The sequence below is a fragment of the Salminus brasiliensis genome (genome assembly GCF_030463535.1).
Source record: "Salminus brasiliensis chromosome 20 unlocalized genomic scaffold, fSalBra1.hap2 SUPER_20_unloc_2, whole genome shotgun sequence".
Lineage (NCBI taxonomy): Eukaryota > Metazoa > Chordata > Actinopteri > Characiformes > Bryconidae > Salminus > Salminus brasiliensis.
This window is the reverse complement of record NW_027326637.1, coordinates 202,445-230,043: the sequence shown is the minus strand read 5'-3', so window position 1 is coordinate 230,043 and position 27,599 is coordinate 202,445. Positions and strand designations below refer to the sequence as shown.

The 27,599-nt window shown below is 43.5% G+C and overlaps 2 protein-coding genes across 3 annotated transcripts; both read left to right on the top strand.

Moving 5' to 3' along the window:
- Window positions 1–1,743: 1,743 nt before the first annotated feature.
- On the top strand, window positions 1,744–7,234 carry LOC140548762 (uncharacterized). 2 transcript variants are annotated; one of them, XM_072671902.1, is made up of 5 exons: window positions 1,744–2,687; window positions 3,546–3,628; window positions 4,178–4,480; window positions 4,565–4,855; window positions 5,942–7,234. In XM_072671902.1, the coding sequence occupies exons 2-5, from the start codon at window positions 3,574–3,576 to the stop codon at window positions 6,196–6,198; spliced, it is 906 nt and encodes a 301-aa protein (XP_072528003.1). In that variant the 5' UTR covers window positions 1,744–2,687; window positions 3,546–3,573; the 3' UTR covers window positions 6,199–7,234. The 2 variants fall into 2 exon arrangements, with proteins under 2 accessions (XP_072528003.1, XP_072528002.1); XM_072671901.1 differs by having other exon boundaries at window positions 3,541–3,628.
- Window positions 7,235–8,851: 1,617 nt separating this feature from the next.
- LOC140548764 (uncharacterized) lies at window positions 8,852–15,200 on the top strand. Its single transcript, XM_072671905.1, has 6 exons — window positions 8,852–9,236; window positions 10,300–10,385; window positions 11,197–12,049; window positions 12,437–12,736; window positions 12,820–13,089; window positions 13,237–15,200. The coding sequence occupies exons 3-6, from the start codon at window positions 11,995–11,997 to the stop codon at window positions 13,488–13,490; spliced, it is 879 nt and encodes a 292-aa protein (XP_072528006.1). The 5' UTR covers window positions 8,852–9,236; window positions 10,300–10,385; window positions 11,197–11,994; the 3' UTR covers window positions 13,491–15,200.
- The last annotated feature ends 12,399 nt before the right edge of the window (window positions 15,201–27,599 follow it).

The window sequence follows — 27,599 nt, the reverse complement described above, 5'->3', positions numbered from 1 at the left end:
TTAAGGAGCTGTATGAACTAGTTAACTCCACAGCTTTATTACCAGATAACCAGACCTGAGGTAAATTTACTCAAACCTTCAGTAGTTAAGGAGCTGTATGAACTAGTTAACTCCACAGCTTTATTACCAGATAACCAGACCTGAGGTAAATTTACTCAAACCCTCAGTAGTTAAGGAGCGGTATGAACTAGTTAACTCCACAGCTTTATTACCAGATAACCAGACCTGAGGTAAATTTACTCAAACCTTCAGTAGTTAAGCAGCTGTATGAACTAGTTAACTCCACAGTTTTATTACCAGATAACCAGACCTGAGGTAAATTTACTCAAACCTTCAGTAGTTAAGGAGCTGTATGAACTAGTTAACTCCACAGCTTTATTACCAGATAACCAGACCTGAGGTAAATTTACTCAAACCTTCAGTAGTTAAGGAGCTGTATGAACTAGTTAACTCCACAGCTTTATTACCAGATAACCAGACCTGAGGTAAATTTACTCAAACCTTCAGTAGTTAAGGAGCTGTATGAACTAGTTAACTCCACAGTTTTATTACCAGATAACCAGACCTGAGGTAAATTTACTCAAACCTTCAGTAGTTAAGGAGCGGTATGAACTAGTTAACTCCACAGCTTTATTACCAGATAACCAGACCTGAGGTAAATTTACTCAAACCTTCAGTAGTTAAGGAGCTGTATGAACTAGTTAACTCCACAGTTTTATTACCAGATAACCAGACCTGAGGTAAATTTACTCAAACCTTCAGTAGTTAAGGAGCTGTATGAACTAGTTAACTCCACAGCTTTATTACCAGATAACCAGACCTGAGGTAAATTTACTCAAACCTTCAGTAGTTAAGGAGCTGTATGAACTAGTTAACTCCACAGTTTTAACACAGTTCCGTCTGGCTGATCAGCTGTTTGGTCTCAGGATGGTACCAACAGTGGTTTTAGGAAACGGTGGAGGGGATTTGGGGATTTGTAGCCTCTCCTCCCAATCAAACGTCCTACAAATTCCATCTCTACCTACATCTGTCTACAACAAGTCTGAGCTTTTACCATTTCACATTTCTAGACGTCTGCACTGAAGCTGTTCTGAAGCATTGAATGCTGCTGGAACTTTATTTGTACACAGTTCAGTACAGGCATTTTTAGATTAAATTAAATACATGCTGGTCTAAGCTGGCTGCTAATCTGATGGGATTCTGCTGATGATGAGGAGCAACCTCCCCAGTCTTCATTAAACACAGATACTAAGCTAATATATGATCACTTATGATATGATCAGCATCGGCCCTCAATCCAGAACAGGCCTTAATTCACCTGAACACGGCAGCTTTTCCTTTAAAGATCCTCCAAAACAAGACACCGCAGAGCAGCCGGGGCCAGATTCATATCTGGAATGGTTATTCAAGACCTTTTTTATTATTCATTTTTGTTGTTGATCTCAGGAAAATCATCAGTCTGGAAGCACAAGCCTGGTCCGTGGAGGACATCTGGAGGGTTGTTCGGCTGTTGGCTGCTACGCTGAGGCCTACATGTGGCATTGTATACTGTATATCTGTATTTGCTGGGGAACGGGTGGAGTTTGAGCCACATGTGATAATCCACCTCCACGTCTTCTCCGAGCTGAGCCCACAGCTGTGTGCTGACCTGAAGACTGTCCTACTGAATAATGCTGAACATGATAATGCTGTAAAGAGGGTTTCCACAAGGTCCACATCTTCTAGATTGTAAACCTAAAAAGCCTTTTTTCTATCAAATCTCTCACAGAGATGATGAATGTGTTCACTCTGCTTCAGTTTGCTTCACTGACAGATTTACGTCTGTAATGCCAAAGCGAGGCACTCGTGTGCTAACAGTGTCTCTTCCAGGGCTGGAGAATTCAGGTCCAGGAGTGAAAGCACATCCTGGCTCAGGTAAAGCTGAGCGTCTGGGTTCCAGTCTTAAACGAGGTGTTTAAAAGGGGAGCTGTAGAGCCCACTGTCCATTGGAGGAGCTAAAATGCTGTGTGCTGTGAGCTCCACCTCCTGGATGTAGCAGTGAGCACCACCTCCTGGATGTAGCAGTGAGCTCCACCTCCTGGATGTAAAAGAGCTCCACCTCCTGGATGTAGCAGTGAGCACCACTTCCTGGATGTAGCAGTGAGCACCACCTCCTGGATGTAGCAGTGAGCGCCACCTCCTAGATGTAGCAGTGAGCACCACCTCCTGGATGTAGCAGTGAGCTCCACCTCCTGGATGTAAAAGAGCGCCACCTCCTAGATGTAGCAGTGAGCACCACCTCCTGGATGTAAAAGAGCGCCACCTCCTAGATGTAGCAGTGAGCACCACCTCCTAGATGTAGCAGTGAGCACCACTTCCTGGATGTAGCAGTGAGCTCCACCTCCTGGATGTAAAAGAGCGCCACCTCCTAGATGTAGCAGTGAGCACCACTTCCTGGATGTAGCAGTGAGCTCCACCCCTGGATGTAGCAGTGGGCTCCACCTGCTGGATGTAAAAGAGCTCCACCTCCTGGATGTAGCAGTGGGCTCCACCTGCTGGATGTAAAAGAGCTCCACCTCCTGGATGTAGCAGTGAGCTCCACTTCCTGGGGTTTAAACTTGCACGTGACGTCCTGCAGCCCAGCTGCTCTCAGACTGAGCTCTCACTTTCTGCGTGTTTCTCCAGAGAAGCTCGACCACAGCAGTGCAGTGAGTACACACTGGTTACACTGGGAGCACTGGGAGCACTGGTTACTGTGTAAACTGGTGGAGGAGCAGCTCTGACCGACTGTAGGAGAAGTAAACTCGGAGAAGAGGAGCTCAGGAACTATAGAGAGATAGAGAGAGAGAGAGAGAGAGCGAGCGAGCGTGGGTGTGGGTGTGGGTGTGGTTGTGGTTGTGGGTGGGTGTGTGTGTGTGGTGGAGAGGGTGGGGGCAGTGGTCGATCGCTATTGGAACTTTACAGTCTCTCAAAAGTGTAAACAAAGCTCGTCATCATGCGCATGCGCGTGTCCCAGCCTGAACTCATGAACGCGCTGGTAATGGCGCTGGTAAAAGGCTTTGGGGGTTTGGGGGAACTGCTCGACTCGTTTTCTGCTAAAAATGTTAAAAAAGCTTTTTAGAAAATGTGCTTGAACTGAGTCTTTCTTAACGTTCCCCCAAACCAGAACTCCAGTCCTGCTGTGTCCGGACGAGCTGAGGGAGAGGAGCTGGGTTTGGGGTTTGGGGTTTGGGGTCTGGGGTCTGGGGTTTGGGGTTTGGGGTTTACCCTCGTCTCACCTGGTTCGTTTACATCTGTCTGCTGAAATCTGCTCAATAAACCTGCACCTGCATCCCATTCCTTCCTTCCTGGTGTTGAGACATTTATTTTCTGAATGGAACATGTGTTTATGAATTGTATGAGCCATAATAATAATAATAATAATAATATTAATAACACTGATAATAATATAAATACATTGGCCAGTGGTCAGCAGGACAGTATGGATGGAGGTTTGAGGATCACATTGTCAGGCATTGTTTAGGGACAGACATAATGGTGACGTGTGTCCTCTCTGTTCAGCACAGACAGAGTGTGGACCTTGGTAGGTCAGCCATGCAGTCCTGCAGACCTGTTCTCTGTGTCCTGCTCTTACTGACCATCACTTCTGGTAAGTGTGTGCAGTTCTTGCTCTTCCTACAGGCTTTCCTGTGGTTCACCTTTGCCATGAGGTCATTCCTCAACCACCTTGGATGTGGGATGTGGGTGGGGTTGGAGCTCCCAGCTGTGTCCAGGTTCCATACCGTCTAGTTTGAGGTTCGGCAGAAGAACCCTAAGGTCTCCTCAAGCCGTACCTGAGGGACGAGGAAGCCCCGTCCAGGCTTGATCAGCAGCATAGTTCAGTGTCCTGTTAAAGGGGCTGTCCGTTATCGGACTGAACCCTTCTGGAGAGCTGGTTTAGGGTCTGGGTCTCTCCATGCTGTCGTGATTGAGACCACGAAGGTGCTCAGGGCTTGATAGTTGTGGTCCTACAGTGAAGTGAATGAAGTACAGTGGATCACAGCAGCCTGATTACAGGGTGAATAGAGCCAGTAGGGATCCATGCAGGTTCAGCTGGATCTCTCAGACTGGATTGGGCTGAGTTTGTCTCTCACTGTTTGAAGATGCAGGTTTGATGGTTGTGTTTGATGGATGACTGTTGACTGTTTTTGTTTAACAGATGTTCCTGATCCAGGTTTTCCTACAGTGAAGGTGAAGCTCCATGACTCTGCTGTTCTCCCCTGCTCTGAGAGATGTCCTGGTTTGGTGGCATGGACCGTATCACACCTACGCAGGGACGTTCTGGCTGAGTGTGATCAGACTTCCTGCAGATCAATGAAGGAGGGATATCAGATGATCCATGAAGAGTACCTGAAAGGGAACATCTCCCTCATCATCACTAGAGTTGATTTCAGTATGAGAGGCTGGTACACCTGTGAGTGTGATCGTAAAGACGTTTGTGATGTGCGGCTTCAGATTGAGCGTAAGTGCTGGTTCTGCTGATCTACTGCTGCTGGTAGAACCTGATAGAAGAGTTAATGCAGGTTCTGGTCATGTGTCTCCTCAGCTGTGAGATCTTCAGTGGAGATACAGCCTGGTGAATCTCTGCTGCTGGAGTTGAAGATATCTGATCCAGTGGAGCTGGTTTATAACAGCAGTGGTGAAGCTGGAGCACCCAGTGTTCAGATCTGTACAGTGGAGGGACAGTCACTGAAGAGTAACCCTGAGTACATGAGGAGAACCTCACTCACACCTTCTCTAGAGCTGAGCGATATGAAGCCTTCTGATAGTGGAGTCTACACTGTGAGGGACACCAGGAACATGGAGGACATTTATATCTACACAGTGAGCGTCCGAGGTATGAGCTTTTATAGTTTATATTTACTGTTCCACCAGTTTAGGCAGTGTTCTTTTCAGAGAGATAGAACCGAATTACAGGTTCTAGAGTGTTAAACCGTTTGAGACACATCCTCAAACCTCAAACACTGCTGTTCCTCCTTCAAAAGAACATCAAGCAGAACCAAAACAGAGCTGTAAAACAGGCCAATTCAAAACTCTTACATCAGTCTTGACTCCTTACATTTATACTCCAGCATTTACATAAACCCCGCCCACTAGAGAAAGCCCCGCTAGCCTGTGAGAATATGGTGTTGTTGGTAACTGCCGGACTCTGCTAGATGTCATAGCCACGGACCATATCCCCATTCGCCGAGCCAGGTTGATAAATGCTAACCACTAAGTTTGTGGAGGCATCATGCAGATGACCCCAGTCAGGTAACACTCCCCTCTGTAGAACCGCTCACAGCCAAGAATAAGAGGTGCGTGGAGAAGCACAGCTGACAGCCATGGATAGAGGAAGGGCACCATGTATTACCATGTATTCAGCTAAAAGCTGAACCCTAGCCAACCCAGTCATCTCTCCTTGTCTCATCGCTCTGAGAGTGCAGAAAACTGTAGCAAATTGTAGCATATTTAGGCGGTAGTAACATCAGGCTCCTGCAGATGGCCCTGCACGAGGATGATGGGGCTATAAATACGATGTTAACGATGGGCTAAAAGGAGTGATTGCATTTGGGCGTGGACAAAGACCATAGTGTGAAGGAAGGAGCTGAATCTGCAGGTGTATGGAAGCAGACGGTCATACAGGTCTACCAGCAGTGGCAGAAATCCCAGTCCGTGGCACTGGGGGTATTACTCGCTACTGGTACGATCCAGTCACAGGTGACTCTATTTTTGTCTGGTGAGCTTTTATACATAGAATAATATAACTGGAGTGTCACTGCTGTCATAATAAGAGTCTCCTGTAATTCTGCTGTTAAAGGAATGGTGTTCAGTCCAGGGTTTTGATCTCATGATTTAAACACTACCTCCGATTCATCAGAACCAAGACTTTCCTGGACAGTGTTGATCTGACGGAGCTCCTCTGTTCTGTGTGTGTTTTCAGATGTGCAGCAGAGCTGGATCTGGAAGAAGGGATATGAGAAAGGAAGCGATGATGGATATCGGAGGGGGAACAGCGATGGATATCGGAGGGGGTTAGGGATCGGAGCAGTGAGCTTTGGGATTGTAGGGCTGGTTCTTGGTGTAATTCTGGGAAGGTATGTTGTGCCACTGGTCCTTCCTCTGTTGTCGAGACATGAAGCTGCAGACGAGGGATCTGGTGTTCCTATGAGACGACGACAGCGTCAGGAAGAAGGATAGGAAGAAGGATCTGCTGCTGTTGATCCCTCTGACGGTTCCTCTGGAGTTCTTCTGGCTCATCAGCAGCTGCTCAAGCTATCTCTCTTAAATCTCGAGCAACAGATCGGTTCCACTGTTCCTCAAACACAGTCATTCAGTTATAATATGAAGATCAGGATCGACTAACAGTAGAGAGAGAAGAGCAGCAGAGCCCCGACAGAGCCAGTCCAGCATTCTTTCCTCCTACCTCACTACGTCAGTATGGCAGGGAGCTAAGCGTACTTAGGGCCACAGAACCTTTTAAAGAGTTAGGGATGCACTGATTGGCTCCATATTTGAGTCACCTTTGTGCTGCAGGATCCTGATCTTCATATTTCCCCTGCTAAAGGCTTCCCATAGTTTCTCCAAATGTTAATGTTCCTCAGAGCACTGATGGAGGTTCTCAAAGCTACGGTTGCTTTAAGACCAGCACAGCCGTGATTGGCTGCCGTACTCTACTACTCTACCACAACATCACTATTATAAGCTGACAGCTGCTGTTAGTGCAGCTCCACTAACGGTGAAACCTCGTATTTGCTGTCTGTCTGTGTTGAAGGCTGGTTCACACCTCAGTGTTGGTGCAGCACACAGCGTCTGACCTTCTGCACCTCTCAGTGTTAATACCTCATGCTTTGACTCCATGGCCGCTCGGCCGTGAAGCTGGAAGCTGCTCTTTCCCACACGGTCTGAACAGCTGCCAGTGTCTGTAATGTGAAGGAATTGTGGTATTGTGTAGACAGCTGGGTGAAGCTGAAGTTACAGGGAGGTCCCCTTTTCTTCAGAGATTGCACTGTATGAGGTTGGCTGGCAGACGGAGAAGGCGGTGGCATGCATGTCCTGTATCCTCGCGTCCGCAGTAGGTGTGAGCCAGCCTTCACTGGACTGATCTGTTGCTCTTGTAGCTGCTAACTGCTCTCTGTGTTAGAGTGAAATGTTCTCCTGCTTGCTGCTTTATTTTATAACGTCCTGAAAACGTGACTGAGAGTCTAATTAACACATTTATATAAATATATATATATATATAAATATATATATATATATATATATATATATATATATATATATATATATATATATATATATATGGCCTGAATCTGATGTAGGACTGATGTATCACAGCACTGGTTCCTGTGGATTTTACAGGATGATTTTGGGCCTGAATCACCTGCTCTCTGTTTACAGTGGAGTGACTGTGGCAGGAGGCTGAATCAGGAAACCTACTGACACCCTACTGAACCCCCCCCACCCCCACTCCAGCCCCACTCCACCCCCACACCACCCCCCCACTCCACCCACCGTACCATACTGAACTTCTGTAATCAGCCTCAGTCCGTCTGAGTTGATCAGGAACCCATGCTGTGATGAAGGTCTGTGTTTGGACTCTGTACAAGTCTCTGTAGAGGTCCAGGCAGTGCAGCCGGCTCCCAGCAGGAGGTAAGGGCTAATCTGTGCTCTAACCAGGTTCTCCTGCTGGTCCCTCCTGCACACCTTTGTTACAATAAAACATCTTATTGTTTTTACGGTTCTGTTGTTTTCTGTTCAGTTTGGGGAACCTGTGTCGTCTGTTGGAGTTAAAAGGAACCACCTGAGCGTCCATTTCTCTGTTTTTATTCCCTGTCATTTTCCTCTAGATGGTTTAAGGGGTGGGAGTCCACTTGTGGTGTCAGTTCTGAGCATTTCTACTGGTCCATTCTTCATGAGACTCCATGTAAAGAACAAAGTGAAAACAGCAGAGATGGAGACATGTGACACTTACATATACATGTCCATATATCTAGAAGCATCTGTCCCGTCCTTGATGATGGCCATATATCAGATTTGTCTCAGAGTGGGACACGCTCATGTTAAAAGCAGTGTTGGACAATAGTGGGGACTTTTATAACCATAGGGCCGCACTGGCCAGCAGATGGCGCTGTTGTATAAGATGACTATTGGAGTTTACTGCACAGTGTGTTGGTATACAGATTTAATGTTTGGTGTGTGTGTGTGTGTGTCTGTACAGCTGGACCTGCTCATGTCCTCAGGTTTGCAGTGCTGGTCCACAGCTTCGGCGTCTCCTCTGAAGAGCAGAAAAGATTAACATGAACTTTTCCAGCTCGGCTCGACCCACCATCCTTTCAGATCCACGTCCAGTCTTTGTTTCTGTCCTGCACTGAAGTGGTGGAAGGAACTTCCCCTGGGTGTTGCTCACTGTCTTCACCCCCAGACTGAAGACCTTCCTCTTCTGAGAGCACTGCTGTGACTTCTGTGTTTGGTAGGCCTTCTGTAGAAACCCAGTAGGAACCAGTAGACCTCTCAGTTATTACCTTATCATTGTAAACCTTCCCTCAGATCGTTTCCTAATCAGTGTTGGTGTAAATGGAGTCCAGAGGAGTACTGGGGTCTGTTCACCCATGATTCCTGAGTTCAGGTTCACTTTGATCACTTTGACCTTATCTGGCTCTTTTTATTTGATCTGTGATTAAAATGTTTTAAATCGGTGTGAATACTCGTGAGGAACTAGTTCAACTGAAAGGAGGTGATTTGGTCATATAGTTTTTATTGAGGCCTTTTAGGTTTGTGTATTAATATTTATTAATGGTGCTGCAAGATTAGAGATGCATGCCTTATTTTAGACATCTGCAGTGGGTGGAATGAGGGCACCATTTTAGTTCAGTTACAGCTAAGTTTAATTGTGATGTTGAGGGGACTCATAACCTTCTCATAACTGGTCATTCTGAATGAAGGGATTTAACCAACTGAAGTTTCCTAAGCTGGGATCAGCTGATGTCTAGAGTGTCTGGAGCCTGAACCAAAAGCCACAAGAACAAGGAAGCGTTTTTAATTAGGCCAATGACAATGGGGAGGAGATTCCTGCAGACAGGTTGGACTGTTTATAGTTAGAGTTGCAGTGCCTTGGTACTAAAGTACTGGAAGTCACCATTTGTCTACTGCACAGTTCTACTGTTCAGCTCCTGGACAGTCTACATGTCAGCCGTCTGTGTGTGTAAACCCCGGCTGAAGTCGACCTCAGCAGTTTAGTGAGTACATTTATACAGGAGCTCTGACTCTCCTGACTCTCACTGTTGACATTAGGTTGAGACGGAGTTAGAGCTTTCTAGCCTACCCTTTCTAGAACAGATCTGAGAGTGGGGTGAAGTAAACACGCCTGACTGCAGGGAGCACCAACATTACACTAAATCAATAGTGGAAAAGGAGAAGATTCCCCCCGTAGAACAGCTGCAGTCCGTTTGCTGTTGTAAATCAAAAGTGAAACCTATTGACTGCTTGGGTGTCGATCGAGGGCTTTCATATCTGAATATTTAATGATAACGGCAATGTAAAAGTAAAAGTTGAGCCAAGAACATATAATACGAAGCTAATTCCTTAGAATATGACAGCTCCAAACACCTGTTGAATTCACTAGTTATATCACAATTTAAAAATGGTAAACTTTGCAGTCTGTGTGAACTGATTTAATTAGTCATTTGTTTCAGCAATGTGCAAAAATGCAAATTTAGTGCATCCAACATCCATTCATGTACGTAAGGCTCTGTCACAAGGCTCAGCCATTTTAACTGTGATCGTTCAGCTTGCTCTTCAACAAGCTAACCTCAGAGCTGTTGGCATAAAAGCAAAGAAATTCTGAAATATTTTTTTATTAATGTTTTGGATTTACACCCATCTCACTCTTTTCTGGGATACTTTAGTGTGATTCTGCTTGAAGTGTTAACTCCTCCTCCTCAGAAAAACAAGCTTAAAATGATACAATTGAACCACATAACCAGTGACTTCATCAGCATCACATTGCTCAAATGATCACATTGCTTAAAACGTTTCCTTTACGTCATAAAGTCATTTATTTCTAATTTATATTCATCAGTTTTTTTTTCATCTGTATTTTATTTATTTAAAAGTTTAGTAAAACAGATAATAAAAACACCAGAAAACCTAATACATAAAATATTCCTTTATAGAAGGAATCATTTTGACACGTTACTGTTCCTTCTCTTTATTTCTTGCTTCTAAAAATGGAGGTGCTGAATCAAAGAGCTGAATCAAAGAGCTGATTCTAAGAGCTGATTCCTGTGAATCACATTGCAGCACCGTGGATCAGTTAGAGGGGGGATTTCCAGTACAGAGAGAGAAGACCAGTGAAGAGACTCTGTCAGGAGTTTTGGTGTTTTAGGGTAAGTGTATAAAAACAGTATGTGTGTGTGTGTGTTAGGTGTTGAGTTTAGTACAGGACTGGGGTTTAGTGGTGGAGTATAATCTAGGTGGTGGTGGTTCAGACTGGAGGAAGAAGGAGAGTGCTGAACATTTAGAGCAGTTGTAAAGTAGGAGGTCAACTCCTCACCACTGAAAGTCTAGTTACACTAAAAGCTGATCATTTGAACTGTTCATACTTTCAGATTTCAGTGAACAGTGTGAACAGTACTGGTTTCTATGATAGAAAATGAATCAATTTGAATTAGAACAGTTGATAAATGTTGCCTATATGGTAACAAATATATGGCCATGCACCTTTTATACACTTCTAATACATTTGCATTTACTGCATTTAATTAAAGTACATTTCACACACAATACATATATTTGACTTCATATAAAACCAGATACGTTATATAATACACCTATATATGACTTTGTGTATACTTTGTGTATTAGCAAAAATACATAGAAATATACAGTACAGTGAACCTGGTAGAGTTTCACAGTGAAGCTGCAAATATAATTCCTTATATATCAAATGTGTTTAATATGAACTTAAAATATATTTAATATTTTTCATTTTCATACATTAAAAACACAATATTATTTTTTGTTCCATATGGGAGAGCACACATGTATGATACAGTTATACATTAATAATAATAATAATAATAAAAATAATTAAACATATTTTCACAACAAAAAAAAGACACAGGTGGTGTGTTAGAGAGTACTGAACACTGGTGAGGAGGGGTTCAGAGTTTAGGTATAATCTGGCTGTTTTGACAGGGTGAGGAAGCAGAACAGTGTGAAATGGAGTCCTGAACGACCGAGAGGACTCCTCCTCCTCTTCCTCCTCCTCTTCCTCCTCCTCACCCCCGAGAGAGCAGCAGCTGATCTGCACTACACACGTAACCTGATAGCTCCGTAAACAACCTTTCAGAGAAGTCACGTGACTCGGCCTCTGAGAGTCTCAGAGCACACACACACACACACACACACACACACACACCATCTCCTTACACGAAAGCCTCTATCTAGTCTGAATCAAGCAGGTGGAGCTGACTCTCTCCGCCGAAGCCGAGCTCTTTGTTGTTGGACAGAATCGAAAGTGGAGTTGTTCTGTATCGGATCTCACTGAGTCAAATAGTCTATTACAAAAACATCCCCAACCACTACCCACTCCCCCCATTCATTCAGAATACCTGTTATGCAACTATAAAGAAATGTGCACATCACCATAAAATCCCACTGACCGTAATAAATTTCCATTTTTGGAAGGTGGTGTGTTTGCTGGTGGTTGAGAGACAAAAGGAGGATCAACACTTAGGGTCTCATCAGGGTCCCATAAGAGGAGAGTCTAGAATGTTCTCTCCTCACCGACTCCAGGTCAGAACTGACCGCTCTAATGACCTGAACACTGTGAGAACAGCAGCAGACAGAAGAACCTCTTAAGCTGGACTGTAGTGTTAAGTGTGTGTGTGGAGTGAACAGGTGTGTGTGATTCCAGGTGAACCCATCAGTAGTGTTGGTGATGATGATGATGGTCTTTCTCTGTCTCTCTCTGTCTCTCTCTCTCTGTCAGTCATGAAGTCTTGCAGATCTGCTCTCTGTGTTCTGCTCTTACTGACCATCAGTCCTGGTAAGTGTAAACTGTCACTATATGGAAATATGGCCCACGCCTGGCATTAGGCAGCATGGAGACAATAGGTTCATGTTGATCTGCTGCAGAGAGTCCTATTCTATTGGCAGTACTTCTTCTCTACAGGGACTAGACAAGCTGTGTGTGTGCATTTGCACATCTGTGTCAGCTCAGCAGTGGGTGCAGCTTAGAGTAGCTCAATGCATTCAGGATGTCCAAAGGGTGTCCACAAACATTTGGACCTTTGGTGTAGCAGCTGCACACAGAGCACTGCAGCGAGATCAGTGGTTTAGAAATGTACTTACAGTTAGTCCGTGTTTAACGGCCAGATATTTCCTCAGATCAATCAGAATCTGAAATTAATCATCATCCTGATCTCTCCTTCAGGATCTGAATCAGCTGTTCCTACAGTGAAGGTGAAGCTCCATGACTCTGCTGTTCTCCCCTGCTCTGAGAGATGTTCTGGACTGGTCAGATGGTCAGTCACCCATAAACGCTCTGATGTTCTGGCTGAGTGTGATCAGACTTCCTGCAGATCAGTGAAGGAGGGATATCAGATGATCCATGATCAGTACCTGAAGGGGAACATCTCCCTCATCATCACTGGAGCTGATTTCAGTAAGAGGGCTCTGTACACCTGTGAGTGTGATGGTACAGACCTCTGTGATGTTCGACTACAGATTGAGGGTAAGAGTCCAGTCTGTGTTCTTCACTGTCAGAATCACAGTGATGTAGATGAGGTGATTAGATCAGATTGTGTTTCTCCTCAGCCTTGAAGACTTCAGTTCAGGTCCAGCCTGGAGAATCTCTGCTGCTGCATTTGGACGTGTCAGATCCAGTGGAGGTGGTTTATAGCAGCAGTGGTCAGATCTGTACGGTGGAGGGAGGGTCACTGCAGTGTAGATCTGAATACTCACAGAGAACATCTCTATCATCTGTTCTGGAGCTGAGAGGAGTGGAGGAGTCTGACAGTGGAGTTTACACCGTCCGGACCATCAGGACTAAAGAGGACACCCACGTCTACACAGTGAGCGTCAGAGGTACGAGCTTAGTGTTCAGTTTACAGAGTAATCAGATTATTTCTCACATCATTTTTACATCAGATTATTACATCATTTAGTTTGAAAAGGTTTCTGAATTTTTGGTGATCAGACCTCACCCACAATGCTCTGCTCTGTCTGTTTCAGATGTGCGGCCGGTCGGGAAATCTGAGTATCAGCAGGGTTTTCTTCACGGAGCTGCGTCTGTTGGGAGCGTGATGCTGGTTCTTGGTGCACTTCTGGCCTGGTTTGTTTTGCCGCGGGTGTTTTATCAGATCAGAAAAGTTGTCCTGAGACTCAGAAACAGAGATCCCTCCATCAGGAAGCGTGACGAGAACACAGACAGTGAGAACGGTGCTGTTCCTCTCAAAGACACCGTGGACCCTATGGCCTACGTATGAGCACCTTCCTGCAGTCTTCAGACAGCTCATTTCAGAGGTTTTTCCTCACGCACTGCTGAAAACCTGTGAGGAAGAGTAATGTCCTACAACACAGTGAGCCACCGCCTCTCCTAACCAGCCTCTAAACTTCAGCCGTCTGGCTGATCAGCTGTTTGGTCTCAGGATGATACAAACAGTGGTTTTAGGAAACGGTGGAGGGGATTTGGGGATTTGGGGATTTGTAGCCTCTCCTCCCAATCAAACGTCCTACAAATTCCATCTCTACCTACATCTGTCTACAACAAGTCTGAGCTTTTACCATTTCACATTTCTAGACGTCTGCACTGAAGCTGTTCTGAAGCATTGAATGCTGCTGGAACTTTATTTGTACACAGTTCAGTACAGGCGTTTTTAGATTAAATTAAATACATGCTGGTCTAAGCTGGCTGCTAATCTGATGGGATTCTGCTGATGATGAGGTGCAACCTCCCCAGTCTTCATTAAACACAGATACTAAGCTAATATATGATCACTTATGATATGATCAGCATCGGCCCTCAATCCAGAACAGGTCTTAATTCTCCTGAACACGGCAGCTTTTCCTTTAAAGGTCCTCCAAAACAAGACACCGCAGAGCAGCCGGGGCCAGATTCATATCTGGAATGGTTATTCAAGACCTTTTTTATTATTCATTTTTGTTGTTGATCTCAGGAAAATCATCAGTCTGGAAGCACAAGCCTGGTCCGTGGAGGACGTCTGGAGGGTTGTTCGGCTGTTGGCTGCTACGCTGAGGCCTACATGTGGCCTCCAGGCTTTTTTCTGTCCTGGCACCAAAGTGGTGGAACGAGCTGCCCCTGGGTGTCCGAACGGCCGAGTCGCTCGCGGTCTTCAAACGCAGGCTGAAGACCCACCTCTTCAGAGAGTACTTGGACGAATAGTTCTATGGTCGCCTTATTGTATTGTGTTTAGTAATGTCTAAAGCTTAGAGGTATCTTTGAATTATTAGTCTATTCTAACTAGCTGAGGCTTTTCTTGGGTAAATAGCAAAGCACTTTGTAAGTCGCTCTGGATAAGAGCGTCTGCTAAATGCCGTAAATGTAAATGTAAATGTTGTATACTTATCAAATATCTGTATTTGCTGGGGAACGGGTGGAGTTTGAGCCACATGTGATAATCCACCTCCACGTCTTCTCCGAGCTGAGCCCACAGCTGTGTGCTGACCTGGAGACTGTCCTGCTGAATAATGCTGAACATGATAATGCTGTAAAGAGGGTTTCCACAAGGTCCACATCTTCTAGATTTCAGCCTGTGGAGCTGTTTCCAGTCTTCCTGTGAGCTGCTGTGAGTTACTGTCCGTCCTCCCTTCATTGAAGCGTCTTTTTTTTTTTCACTCTACAAGAAAGGCCAGAGCAGACTCTACCTGCTGAGAAGACACCTGAGGACTTTCTTCCACACAGTGGCGGCATCTTCCATCTTTTATGGAGTGGTCTGCTGGGGCGGTAGCATCTCGACGGCAGACACGAAGAGACTGAACAAACTTATAAAGTTTGCACATGTGCAATTAAGAGTCATTTGCAATAAGCCTGTAATTACTATTGTTTTGTTTTTACTTCTATTATTTATTTTTTGTATATAGTGGTAATTTATCTACGTTTTTTGTTTTGCTATCCCTTTTCTGCTGACACTGAACATTTTCCCACTGTGGGACCTATAAAGGATTATCTTATCTGATCAGTAAAGCTCATTTTACTCATTTTTACGCTTTAATTTCCTCCTGATCAGGTTTTTATTTTAGCTGATTATGATCCGGATCACTACTGATGATGATGATGATGATGATGATGGTCAGATCCGAGCTTTCTGGGGGGAAGTGAGTGTGAGTCTGCCAGAGTTGTCCCTATCCTAAAGAAGTCAACTCTAGACAGCTTGGACATCAGCAACTCTCTTTCCTCTCAAAGATCCTCGAACGTTCCGTCTACAATCAACCGTCTCTCTTTCTCACTCTGAACAATCTACAGGACTCTAACCAGTCTGGCTTCAAAGCAGCTCACTCTACTGAAACTGCTCTCATTGCAGTTACAGAGAAGCTCTCGTCTCAGACCGTCCTCGGTTCTGACCCTCCTCGACCTCTCCGCAGCTTCTGACACAGTGGACCACAAGATCCTCCTGTCTGTCCTCACCGGCCTCGAAATTACCGGCTCTGCATGGCGATGGTTTGCATCGTCCCTGCAGGGACACTCATACCAGGTAACATGACAGGGGGACACGTCCGCTCCTTGTAGTCTCTCCAGTGGCGTTCCACAAGGCTCGGTTCTTGGTCCTCTTCTTTTCTCACTCTGTACTCAGGCGAAGAGAAGAGTACTGTGGTCTCCATGTTGACGTGTGTTTAGTAGAGTCTAAGATCAGAGGAGCTCTGGATTTTGAGGTTGTTCTTGGGTAAATAACGAAGCTCTTCTGTACGCTCACTGTACAGGACTGTCCACAGTTTATTAAAGGACAGATTTCTCAGGAACTGTCTGATGGACTGTTGTTTTTTAGCTTCTATGTTAGTTTATCTGTGGGTTGTTTGGGCTCTCTATTATAAAATCTGTGAAATCATATCCAGAATAATAAAACTCAAGGAGTTTAGGTCTTCTCGTAGGATTCAGACGTCGTTTTCCCGGAGTCGATACAGTCCTAAGATGTGTCGACTCTCGGCTTCGAAGCTCGTCCTCACTGGTGGCAGAACTGGTCTCGAGCCCACTCTCTAATCCGGGCTATTTCCGCAGCGTCCAGCGCGAGCGCGCGCCATGGAGCCGCTGAGGTAAACTTAGCCGGTTAGCTCGTCTGTCCTGAAGCGGCCTGTCAGCGCGGTTCCCCGGGGCAGACTCACCCCGTCGCTCCCCCCCAACATCTGCTGTGGGAGGAGAGGCTGTTTTGGGGGTGAATTCGCCTTTTTTAAAGCTTGTTTTGGCTTTTTTTACAAACTAAAACCAGCCGAACGAACCGCGGCTCTCAGCGCTGCTCACCTTCCCCTGAGGAGAGCTCCGGACCGGTCCAGCCCCCGGTCCACTTCAGCGGGGCAGGGTCTGTCTGGACACAGGCAGCAGCAGCAGCAGCAGCAGCAGCAGCTCTGAAGAATGAAATAAATGATGAATCCATTCAGTTTACTTGACAGTTTATTACTCAACGAGGTGATGAATTTCATCAGGCTCTTAAAGCTGCAGGTCCTGGAGAAGGTGCACAATGTCCAGTCGACGTCCTGGAGAAGGCAGGAGCATGGAGGCTGCTGGACGGGGTGAAAGGAAGAAGAAGACATTAAAGAAGAAAAAGGAGCAGAAAGTGGTAAATACAGACATACTGAGAGCCTGAGGCTTATAGAAGCACACTGTGTTTGGGTAACGTCTCCTTTCCAGCTCAGTCTGTCATCAGGGGCGATGAGAAGGGCGTTGGTACAGTCCACCCTGGGTAATGTGTCTGGATGTAGAGCCTGGTGGAGGACCGGCGGCAGATTCCTCGTTTTCTACACCTGAAAAGCACGTAGGAATGTTTTTAGGACTTGAAGGGACTGGGGGACAGTGTGTTTGCTGTAAACTGGTGATCAGGGTTGGCTAAAACTGAGTTTCCAGTAGAAATCAGTAGCTGATCATCTGTATCAGCGACGTATTGGTGTGTTGTTGTCTTTACGGAACAAAAGGAAGAACACCGTCCTTGTTGCGCAGTGAGGATCATTAACCTATAATTGAAACAGTAGGTGTCCCAGAATTGACCCCTGAGGAATCCCACGGCTTATGTTCTTTAGACTGGAGCGAAGGCTCTGCCGCCAGACGCGCCGATTCCTACTGATGAGAAGCTTCAGAATCAGACTGAGCCAAACTGAGTCCAAACTGCGGGGAATCCAGCTCAACAACTGTTAGCCTGTACTGGTAAATAAGCTCGGCTAAGAGACCAGCTCAGCTCTTCGGTGTGTTGTGATCTGAGGTTGACGCTCATACTGGTTGAATAGTTGGGTGGCACTGGACCTATGAGGTCATGATGGTGACACTGCTCGACCAGCAGGAAGTGGAGTACAGTACAGTAATGAACAGGGACAGTCAGTCTCTGACAGTCAGTGAAAGTAAGCCTCTATTCTGATTCTACTCCTCGGTTGGTGTTTTACAGGAAACCCACGCAGACATGAGGAGAACCAAGCTCCTCACAGACAGAGACCAGCCGGAGGATCGGACCCACAGCACACACTACCTGCTACACCAACGTACCCTAAACTGGTCAGGACTGTAGATCAGCCATGCAGTCCCTCAGATCTGCTGTCTGTGTCCTGCTCCTTCTGACCGTCCCTGCAGGTAAGTGTGTGCAGTGTTTGGTGTTTTTACAGACTTCACTTCTGTGATTAATCCTCACCGGTTTCTCTAAGTAATGTCGTCCAGATGAAGCTGTAACTGATCTCCATGCTGTCGTGAGTGAGACCACGAAGGTGCTCAGGGCTTGATAGTTGTGGTCCTACAGTGGAGTGAATGAAGTACAGTGGATCACAGCAGCCTGATTACAGGGTGAATAGAGCCAGTAGGGATCCATGCAGGTTCAGCTGGATCTCTCAGACTGGATTGGGCTGAGTTTGTCTCTCACTGTTTGAAGATGCAGGTTTGATGCTTGGGTTTGATGGATGACTGTTGACTGTTTTTGTTTAACAGATTTTTCTGATCCAGGTTTTCCTACAGTGAAGGTGAAGCTCCATGACTCTGCTGTTCTCCCCCGCTCTGAGAGATGTCCTGGTTTGGTGGCATGGACCGTATCACACCTACGCAGGGACGTTCTGGCTGAGTGTGATCAGACTTCCTGCAGATCAATGAAGGAGGGATATCAGATGATCCATGAAGAGTACCTGAAAGGGAACATCTCCCTCATCATCACTAGAGTTGATTTCAGTATGCGAGGCTGGTACACCTGTGAGTGTGATCGTAAAGACGTTTGTGATGCGCGGCTTCAGATTGAGCGTAAGTGCTGGTTCTGCTGATCTACTGCTGCTGGTAGAACCTGATAGAAGAGTTAATGCAGGTTCTGGTCATGTGTCTCCTCAGCTGTGAGATCTTCAGTGGAGATACAGCCTGGTGAATCTCTGCTGCTGGAGTTGAAGATATCTGATCCAGTGGAGCTGGTTTATAACAGCAGTGGTGAAGCTGGAGCACCCAGTGTTCAGATCTGTACAGTGGAGGGACAGTCACTGAAGTGTAACCCTGAGTACATGAGGAGAACCTCACTCACACCTGCTCTAGAGCTGAGAGATATGAAGCCTTCTGATAGTGGAGTCTACACTGTGAGGGACACCAGGAACATGGAGGACATTTATATCTACACAGTGGGGTTATGATATCAGTGTAATAACAGTGGGGTTATGATATCAGTGGGATTACAGTGGGGTTATGATATCAGTGGGAGAACAGTGGGGTTATGATATCAGTGGGAGAACAGTGGGGTTATGATATCAGTGTAATAACAGTAGGGTTATGATATCAGTGGGATTATGATATCAGTGGGGTTACAGTGGGGTTATGATATCAGTGGGATTATGATATCAGTGGGATTACAGTGGGTTTATGATATCAGTGGCGTTATGATATCAGTGGGATTACAGTGGGTTTATGATATCAGTGGCGTTATGATATCAGTGGGATTACAGTGGGGTTATGATATCAGTGGGATTACAGTGGGGTTATGATATCAGTGTAATAACAGTGGGGTTATGATATCAGTGGGATTATGATATCAGTGGGATTATGATATCAGTAGGGTTATGATATCAATGGGATTACAGTGGGGTTATGATATCAGTGGGGTTATGATATCAGTGTAATAACAGTAGGGTTATGATATCAGTGGGATTACAGTGGGTTATGATATCAGTGGAATAACAGTAGGGTTATGATATCAGTGGGATTACAGTGGGGTTATGATATCAGTGTAATAACAGTGGGGTTATGATATCAGTGTAATAACAGTAGGGTTATGATATCAGTGGGAGAACAGTGGGGTTATGATATCAGTGTAATAACAGTAGGGTTATGATATCAGTGTAATAACAGTGGGGTTATGATATCAGTGTAATAACAGTAGGGTTATGATATCAGTGTAATAACAGTGGGGTTATGATATCAGTGTAATAACAGTAGGGTTATGATATCAGTGGGATTACAGTGGGGTTATGATATCAGTGTAATTACAGTAGGGTTATGATATCAGTGGGAGAACAGGGGTTATGATATCAGTTGGAGAACAGTGGGGTTATGATATCAGTGTAATAACAGTGGGGTTATGATATCAGTGTAATAACAGTGGGGTTATGATATCAGTGTAATAACAGTAGGGTTATGATATCAGTGTAATAACAGTGGGGTTATGATATCAGTGTAATAACAGTAGGGTTATGATATCAGTGGGGTTATGATATCAGTGTAATAACAGTAGGGTTATGATATCAGTGGGAGAACAGTGGGGTTATGATATCAGTGGGAGAACAGTGGGGTTATGATATCAGTGTAATAACAGTGGGGTTATGATATCAGTGGGAGAACAGTGGGGTTATGATATCAGTGTAATAACAGTGGGGTTATGATATCAGTGTAATAACAGTGGGGTTATGATATCAGTGTAATAACAGTAGGGTTATGATATCAGTGTAATAACAGTAGGGTTATGATATCAGTGGGATTACAGTGGGGTTATGATATCAGTAGGGTTATGATATCAGTGGGATTACAGTGGGGTTATGATATCAGTAGGGTTATGATATCAGTGGGAGAACAGTGGGGTTATGATATCAGTGGGATTACAGTGGGGTTATGATATCAGTGTAATAACAGTGGGGTTATGATATCAGTGTAATAACAGTAGGGTTATGATATCAGTGGCATTACAGTGGGGTTATGATATCAGTGTAATAACAGTGGGGTTATGATATCAGTGTAATAACAGTAGGGTTATGATATCAGTGGGATTACAGTGGGTTATGATATCAGTGTAATAACAGTAGGGTTATGATATCAGTGTAATAACAGTAGGGTTATGATATCACTGTAATAACAGTGGGGTTATGATATCAGTGTAATAACAGTAGGGTTATGATATCAGTGGGAGAACAGTGGGGTTATGATATCAGTGGGAGAACAGTAGGGTAATGATATCAGTGGGAGAACAGTGGGGTTATGATATCAGTGGGAGAACAGTGGGGTTATGATATCAGTGGGATTACAGTGGGGTTATGATATCAGTGGGAGAACAGTGGGGTTATGATATCAGTGTAATAACAGTGGGGTTATGATATCAGTGTAATAACAGTGGGGTTATGATATCAGTGTAATAACAGTAGGGTTATGATATCAGTGGGATTACAGTGGGGTTATGATATCAGTAGGGTTATGATATCAGTGGGATTACAGTGGGGTTATGATATCAGTGGGAGAACAGTGGGGTTATGATATCAGTGGGAGAACAATGGGGTTATGATATCAGTGGGATTACAGTGGGGTTATGATATCAGTGGGAGAACAATGGGGTTATGATATCAGTGGGAGAACAGTGGGGTTATGATATCAGTGGGGTTATGATGTCAGTGTAATAACAGTGGTTTAATGATATCAGTGGGATTACAGTAGGATTATGATATCAGTGGGGTAATGATATCAGTCTAATAACAGTAGGGTTATGATATCAGTGGGATTACAGTAGGATTATGATATCAGTGGGGTTATGATGTCAGTGTAATAACAGTGGTTTAATGATATCAGTGGGAGAACAGTGGGGTTATGATATCAGTGGGAGAACAGTGGGGTTATGATATCAGTGGGATTACAGTGGGGTTATGATATCAGTGGGAGAACAGTGGGGTTATGATATCAGTGGGAGAACAGTGGGGTTATGATATCAGTGGGATTACAGTGGGGTTATGATATCAGTGGGATTACAGTGGGGTTATGATATCAGTGGGAGAACAGTGGGGTTATGATATCAGTGGGAGAACAGTGGGGTTATGATATCAGTGGGATTACAGTGGGGTTATGATATCAGTGGGATTATGATATCAGTGGGATTACAGTGGGTTTATGATATCAGTGGCGTTATGATATCAGTGGGATTACAGTGGGGTTATGATATCAGTGGGATTACAGTGGGGTTATGATATCAGTGTAATAACAGTGGGGTTATGATATCAGTGGGGTTATGATATCAGTGGGATTATGATATCAGTGGGATTATGATATCAGTGGGATTACAGTGGGGTTATGATATCAGTGGGGTTATGATATCAGTAGGGTTATGATATCAGTGGGATTACAGTGGGGTTATGATATCAGTGGGGTTATGATATCAGTGTAATAACAGTAGGGTTATGATATCAGTGGGAGAACAGTAGGGTTATGATATCAGTGTAATAACAGTGGGGTTATGATATCAGTGTAATAACAGTAGGGTTATGATATCAGTGTAATAACAGTGGGGTTATGATATCAGTGTAATAACAGTAGGGTTATGATATCAGTGTAATAACAGTAGGGTTATGATATCAGTGTAATAACAGTAGGGTTATGATATCAGTGGGATTACAGTGGGTTATGATAGTGTAATAACAGTGGGGTTATGATATCAGTGGGAGAACAGTAGGGTTATGATATCAGTGTAATAACAGTGGGGTTATGATATCAGTGTAATAACAGTAGGGTTATGATATCAGTGTAATAACAGTGGGGTTATGATATCAGTGTAATAACAGTGGGGTTATGATATCAGTGGGATTACAGTGGGTTATGATATCAGTGTAATAACAGTAGGGTTATGATATCAGTGTAATAACAGTGGGGTTATGATATCAGTGTAATAACAGTAGGGTTATGATATCAGTGGGAGAACAGTGGGGTTATAATATCAGTGTAATAACAGTGGGGTTATGATATCAGTGTAATAACAGTGGGGTTATGATATCAGTGGGAGAACAGTGGGGTTATGATATCAGTGGGAGAACAGTGGGGTTATGATATCAGTGTAATAACAGTAGGGTTATGATATCAGTGTAATAACAGTAGGGTTATGATATCAGTGTAATAACAGTGGGGTTATGATATCAGTGTAATAACAGTAGGGTTATGATATCAGTGTAATAACAGTGGGGTTATGATATCAGTGTAATAACAGTAGGGTTATGATATCAGTGGGATTACAGTGGGGTTATGATATCAGTGGGAGAACAGTAGGGTTATGATATCAGTGGGAGAACAGTGGGGTTATGATATCAGTGGGAGAACAGTGGGGTTATGATATCAGTGTAATAACAGTAGGGTTATGATATCAGTGGGATTACAGTGGGTTATGATATCAGTGGAATAACAGTAGGGTTATGATATCAGTGGGATTACAGTGGGGTTATGATATCAGTGTAATAACAGTAGGGTTATGATATCAGTGGGAGAACAGTGGGGTTATGATATCAGTGTAATAACAGTAGGGTTATGATATCAGTGTAATAACAGTGGGGTTATGATATCAGTGTAATAACAGTGGGGTTATGATATCAGTGTAATAACAGTAGGGTTATGATATCAGTGGGATTACAGTGGGGTTATGATATCAGTGTAATTACAGTAGGGTTATGATATCAGTGGGAGAACAGGGGTTATGATATCAGTTGGAGAACAGTGGGGTTATGATATCAGTGTAATAACAGTGGGGTTATGATATCAGTGTAATAACAGTGGGGTTATGATATCAGTGTAATAACAGTAGGGTTATGATATCAGTGTAATAACAGTGGGGTTATGATATCAGTGTAATAACAGTAGGGTTATGATATCAGTGGGGTTATGATATCAGTGTAATAACAGTAGGGTTATGATATCAGTGGGAGAACAGTGGGGTTATGATATCAGTGTAATAACAGTGGGGTTATGATATCAGTGGGAGAACAGTGGGGTTATGATATCAGTGTAATAACAGTGGGGTTATGATATCAGTGTAATAACAGTGGGGTTATGATATCAGTGTAATAACAGTAGGGTTATGATATCAGTGTAATAACAGTAGGGTTATGATATCAGTGGGATTACAGTGGGGTTATGATATCAGTAGGGTTATGATATCAGTGGGATTACAGTGGGGTTATGATATCAGTAGGGTTATGATATCAGTGGGAGAACAGTGGGGTTATGATATCAGTGGGATTACAGTGGGGTTATGATATCAGTGTAATAACAGTGGGGTTATGATATCAGTGTAATAACAGTAGGGTTATGATATCAGTGGCATTACAGTGGGGTTATGATATCAGTGTAATAACAGTGGGGTTATGATATCAGTGTAATAACAGTAGGGTTATGATATCAGTGGGATTACAGTGGGTTATGATATCAGTGTAATAACAGTAGGGTTATGATATCAGTGTAATAACAGTAGGGTTATGATATCAGTGTAATAACAGTGGGGTTATGATATCAGTGTAATAACAGTAGGGTTATGATATCAGTGGGAGAACAGTGGGGTTATGATATCAGTGGGAGAACAGTAGGGTCATGATATCAGTGTAATAACAGTGGGGTTATGATATCAGTGTAATAACAGTGGGGTTATGATATCAGTGTAATAACAGTAGGGTTATGATATCAGTGGGATTACAGTGGGGTTATGATATCAGTAGGGTTATGATATCAGTGGGATTACAGTGGGGTTATGATATCAGTGGGAGAACAGTGGGGTTATGATATCAGTGGGAGAACAATGGGGTTATGATATCAGTGGGATTACAGTGGGGTTATGATATCAGTGGGAGAACAATGGGGTTATGATATCAGTGGGAGAACAGTGGGGTTATGATATCAGTGGGGTTATGATGTCAGTGTAATAACAGTGGTTTAATGATATCAGTGGGATTACAGTAGGATTATGATATCAGTGGGGTAATGATATCAGTCTAATAACAGTAGGGTTATGATATCAGTGGGATTACAGTAGGATTATGATATCAGTGGGGTTATGATGTCAGTGTAATAACAGTGGTTTAATGATATCAGTGGGAGAACAGTGGGGTTATGATATCAGTGGGAGAACAGTGGGGTTATGATATCAGTGGGATTACAGTGGGGTTATGATATCAGTGGGAGAACAGTGGGGTTATGATATCAGTGGGAGAACAGTGGGGTTATGATATCAGTGGGATTACAGTGGGGTTATGATATCAGTGGGATTATGATATCAGTGGGATTACAGTGGGTTTATGATATCAGTGGCGTTATGATATCAGTGGGATTACAGTGGGGTTATGATATCAGTGGGATTACAGTGGGGTTATGATATCAGTGTAATAACAGTGGGGTTATGATATCAGTGGGGTTATGATATCAGTGGGATTATGATATCAGTGGGATTATGATATCAGTGGGATTACAGTGGGGTTATGATATCAGTGGGGTTATGATATCAGTAGGGTTATTATATCAGTGGGATTACAGTGGGGTTATGATATCAGTGGGGTTATGATATCAGTGTAATAACAGTAGGGTTATGATATCAGTGGGAGAACAGTAGGGTTATGATATCAGTGTAATAACAGTGGGGTTATGATATCAGTGTAATAACAGTGGGGTTATGATATCAGTGTAATAACAGTAGGGTTATGATATCAGTGTAATAACAGTGGGGTTATGATATCAGTGTAATAACAGTAGGGTTATGATATCAGTGGGATTACAGTGGGTTATGATATCAGTGTAATAACAGTGGGGTTATGATATCAGTGGGAGAACAGTAGGGTTATGATATCAGTGTAATAACAGTGGGGTTATGATATCAGTGTAATAACAGTAGGGTTATGATATCAGTGTAATAACAGTGGGGTTATGATATCAGTGTAATAACAGTGGGGTTATGATATCAGTGGGATTACAGTGGGTTATGATATCAGTGTAATAACAGTAGGGTTATGATATCAGTGTAATAACAGTGGGGTTATGATATCAGTGTAATAACAGTAGGGTTATGATATCAGTGGGATTACAGTGGGGTTATAATATCAGTGTAATAACAGTGGGGTTATGATATCAGTGTAATAACAGTGGGGTTATGATATCAGTGGGAGAACAGTGGGGTTATGATATCAGTGGGAGAACAGTGGGGTTATGATATCAGTGTAATAACAGTAGGGTTATGATATCAGTGTAATAACAGTAGGGTTATGATATCAGTGTAATAACAGTGGGGTTATGATATCAGTGTAATAACAGTAGGGTTATGATATCAGTGTAATAACAGTGGGGTTATGATATCAGTGTAATAACAGTAGGGTTATGATATCAGTGGGATTACAGTGGGGTTATGATATCAGTGTAATAACAGTAGGGTTATGATATCAGTGGGAGAACAGTGGGGTTATGATATCAGTGGGAGAACAGTGGGGTTATGATATCAGTGTAATAACAGTGGGGTTATGATATCAGTGGGAGAACAGTAGGGTTATGATATCAGTGTAATAACAGTGGGGTTATGATATCAGTGTAATAACAGTGGGGTTATGATATCAGTGTAATAACAGTAGGGTTATGATATCAGTGGGATTACAGTGGGGTTATGATATCAGTGTAATAACAGTAGGGTTATGATATCAGTGGGAGAACAGTGGGGTTATGATATCAGTGGGAGAACAGTGGGGTTATGATATCAGTGTAATAACAGTGGGGTTATGATATCAGTGGGAGAACAGTGGGGTTATGATATCAGTGTAATAACAGTGGGGTTATGATATCAGTGTAATAACAGTGGGGTTATGATATCAGTGTAATAACAGTAGGGTTATGATATCAGTGTAATAACAGTGGGGTTATGATATCAGTGGGATTACAGTGGGTTATGATATCAGTGTAATAACAGTGGGGTTATGATATCAGTGGGAGAACAGTAGGGTTATGATATCAGTGTAATAACAGTGGGGTTATGATATCAGTGTAATAACAGTAGGGTTATGATATCAGTGTAATAACAGTGGGGTTATGATATCAGTGTAATAACAGTGGGGTTATGATATCAGTGGGATTACAGTGGGTTATGATATCAGTGTAATAACAGTAGGGTTATGATATCAGTGTAATAACAGTGGGGTTATGATATCAGTGTAATAACAGTAGGGTTATGATATCAGTGGGATTACAGTGGGGTTATAATATCAGTGTAATAACAGTGGGGTTATGATATCAGTGTAATAACAGTGGGGTTATGATATCAGTGGGAGAACAGTGGGGTTATGATATCAGTGGGAGAACAGTGGGGTTATGATATCAGTGTAATAACAGTAGGGTTATGATATCAGTGTAATAACAGTAGGGTTATGATATCAGTGTAATAACAGTGGGGTTATGATATCAGTGTAATAACAGTAGGGTTATGATATCAGTGTAATAACAGTGGGGTTATGATATCAGTGTAATAACAGTAGGGTTATGATATCAGTGGGATTACAGTGGGGTTATGATATCAGTGTAATAACAGTAGGGTTATGATATCAGTGGGAGAACAGTGGGGTTATGATATCAGTGGGAGAACAGTGGGGTTATGATATCAGTGTAATAACAGTGGGGTTATGATATCAGTGGGAGAACAGTAGGGTTATGATATCAGTGTAATAACAGTGGGGTTATGATATCAGTGTAATAACAGTAGGGTTATGATATCAGTGGGATTACAGTGGGGTTATGATATCAGTGTAATAACAGTAGGGTTATGATATCAGTGGGAGAACAGTGGGGTTATGATATCAGTGGGAGAACAGTGGGGTTATGATATCAGTGTAATAACAGTGGGGTTATGATATCAGTGGGAGAACAGTGGGGTTATGATATCAGTGGGATTACAGTGGGGTTATGATATCAGTGTAATAACAGTGGGGTTATGATATCAGTGTAATAACAGTGGGGTTATGATATCAGTGTAATAACAGTAGGGTTATGATATCAGTGGGATTACAGTGGGGTTATGATATCAGTGGGAGAACAGTGGGGTTATGATATCAGTGTAATAACAGTGGGTTTATGATATCAGTGGGAGAACAGTGGGGTTATGATATCAGTGTAATAACAGTGGGGTTATGATATCAGTGGGAGAACAGTGGGGTTATGATATCAG

Excerpts from the sequence above, each read along its gene's own strand:
- LOC140548762 (XM_072671902.1), top strand. The coding sequence starts at position 3,574 with ATGCAGTCCTGCAGACCTGTTCTCTGTGTCCTGCTCTTACTGACCATC. Across the intron at positions 3,629-4,177 it reads CTTACTGACCATCACTTCTG|ATGTTCCTGATCCAGGTTTT; the intron begins GTAAGTGTGTGC and ends TTTGTTTAACAG. Across the intron at positions 4,856-5,941 it reads CTACACAGTGAGCGTCCGAG|ATGTGCAGCAGAGCTGGATC; the intron begins GTATGAGCTTTT and ends GTGTGTTTTCAG.
- LOC140548764 (XM_072671905.1), top strand. The coding sequence starts at position 11,995 with ATGAAGTCTTGCAGATCTGCTCTCTGTGTTCTGCTCTTACTGACCATC. Across the intron at positions 12,050-12,436 it reads CTTACTGACCATCAGTCCTG|GATCTGAATCAGCTGTTCCT; the intron begins GTAAGTGTAAAC and ends TCTCTCCTTCAG. Across the intron at positions 13,090-13,236 it reads CTACACAGTGAGCGTCAGAG|ATGTGCGGCCGGTCGGGAAA; the intron begins GTACGAGCTTAG and ends TGTCTGTTTCAG.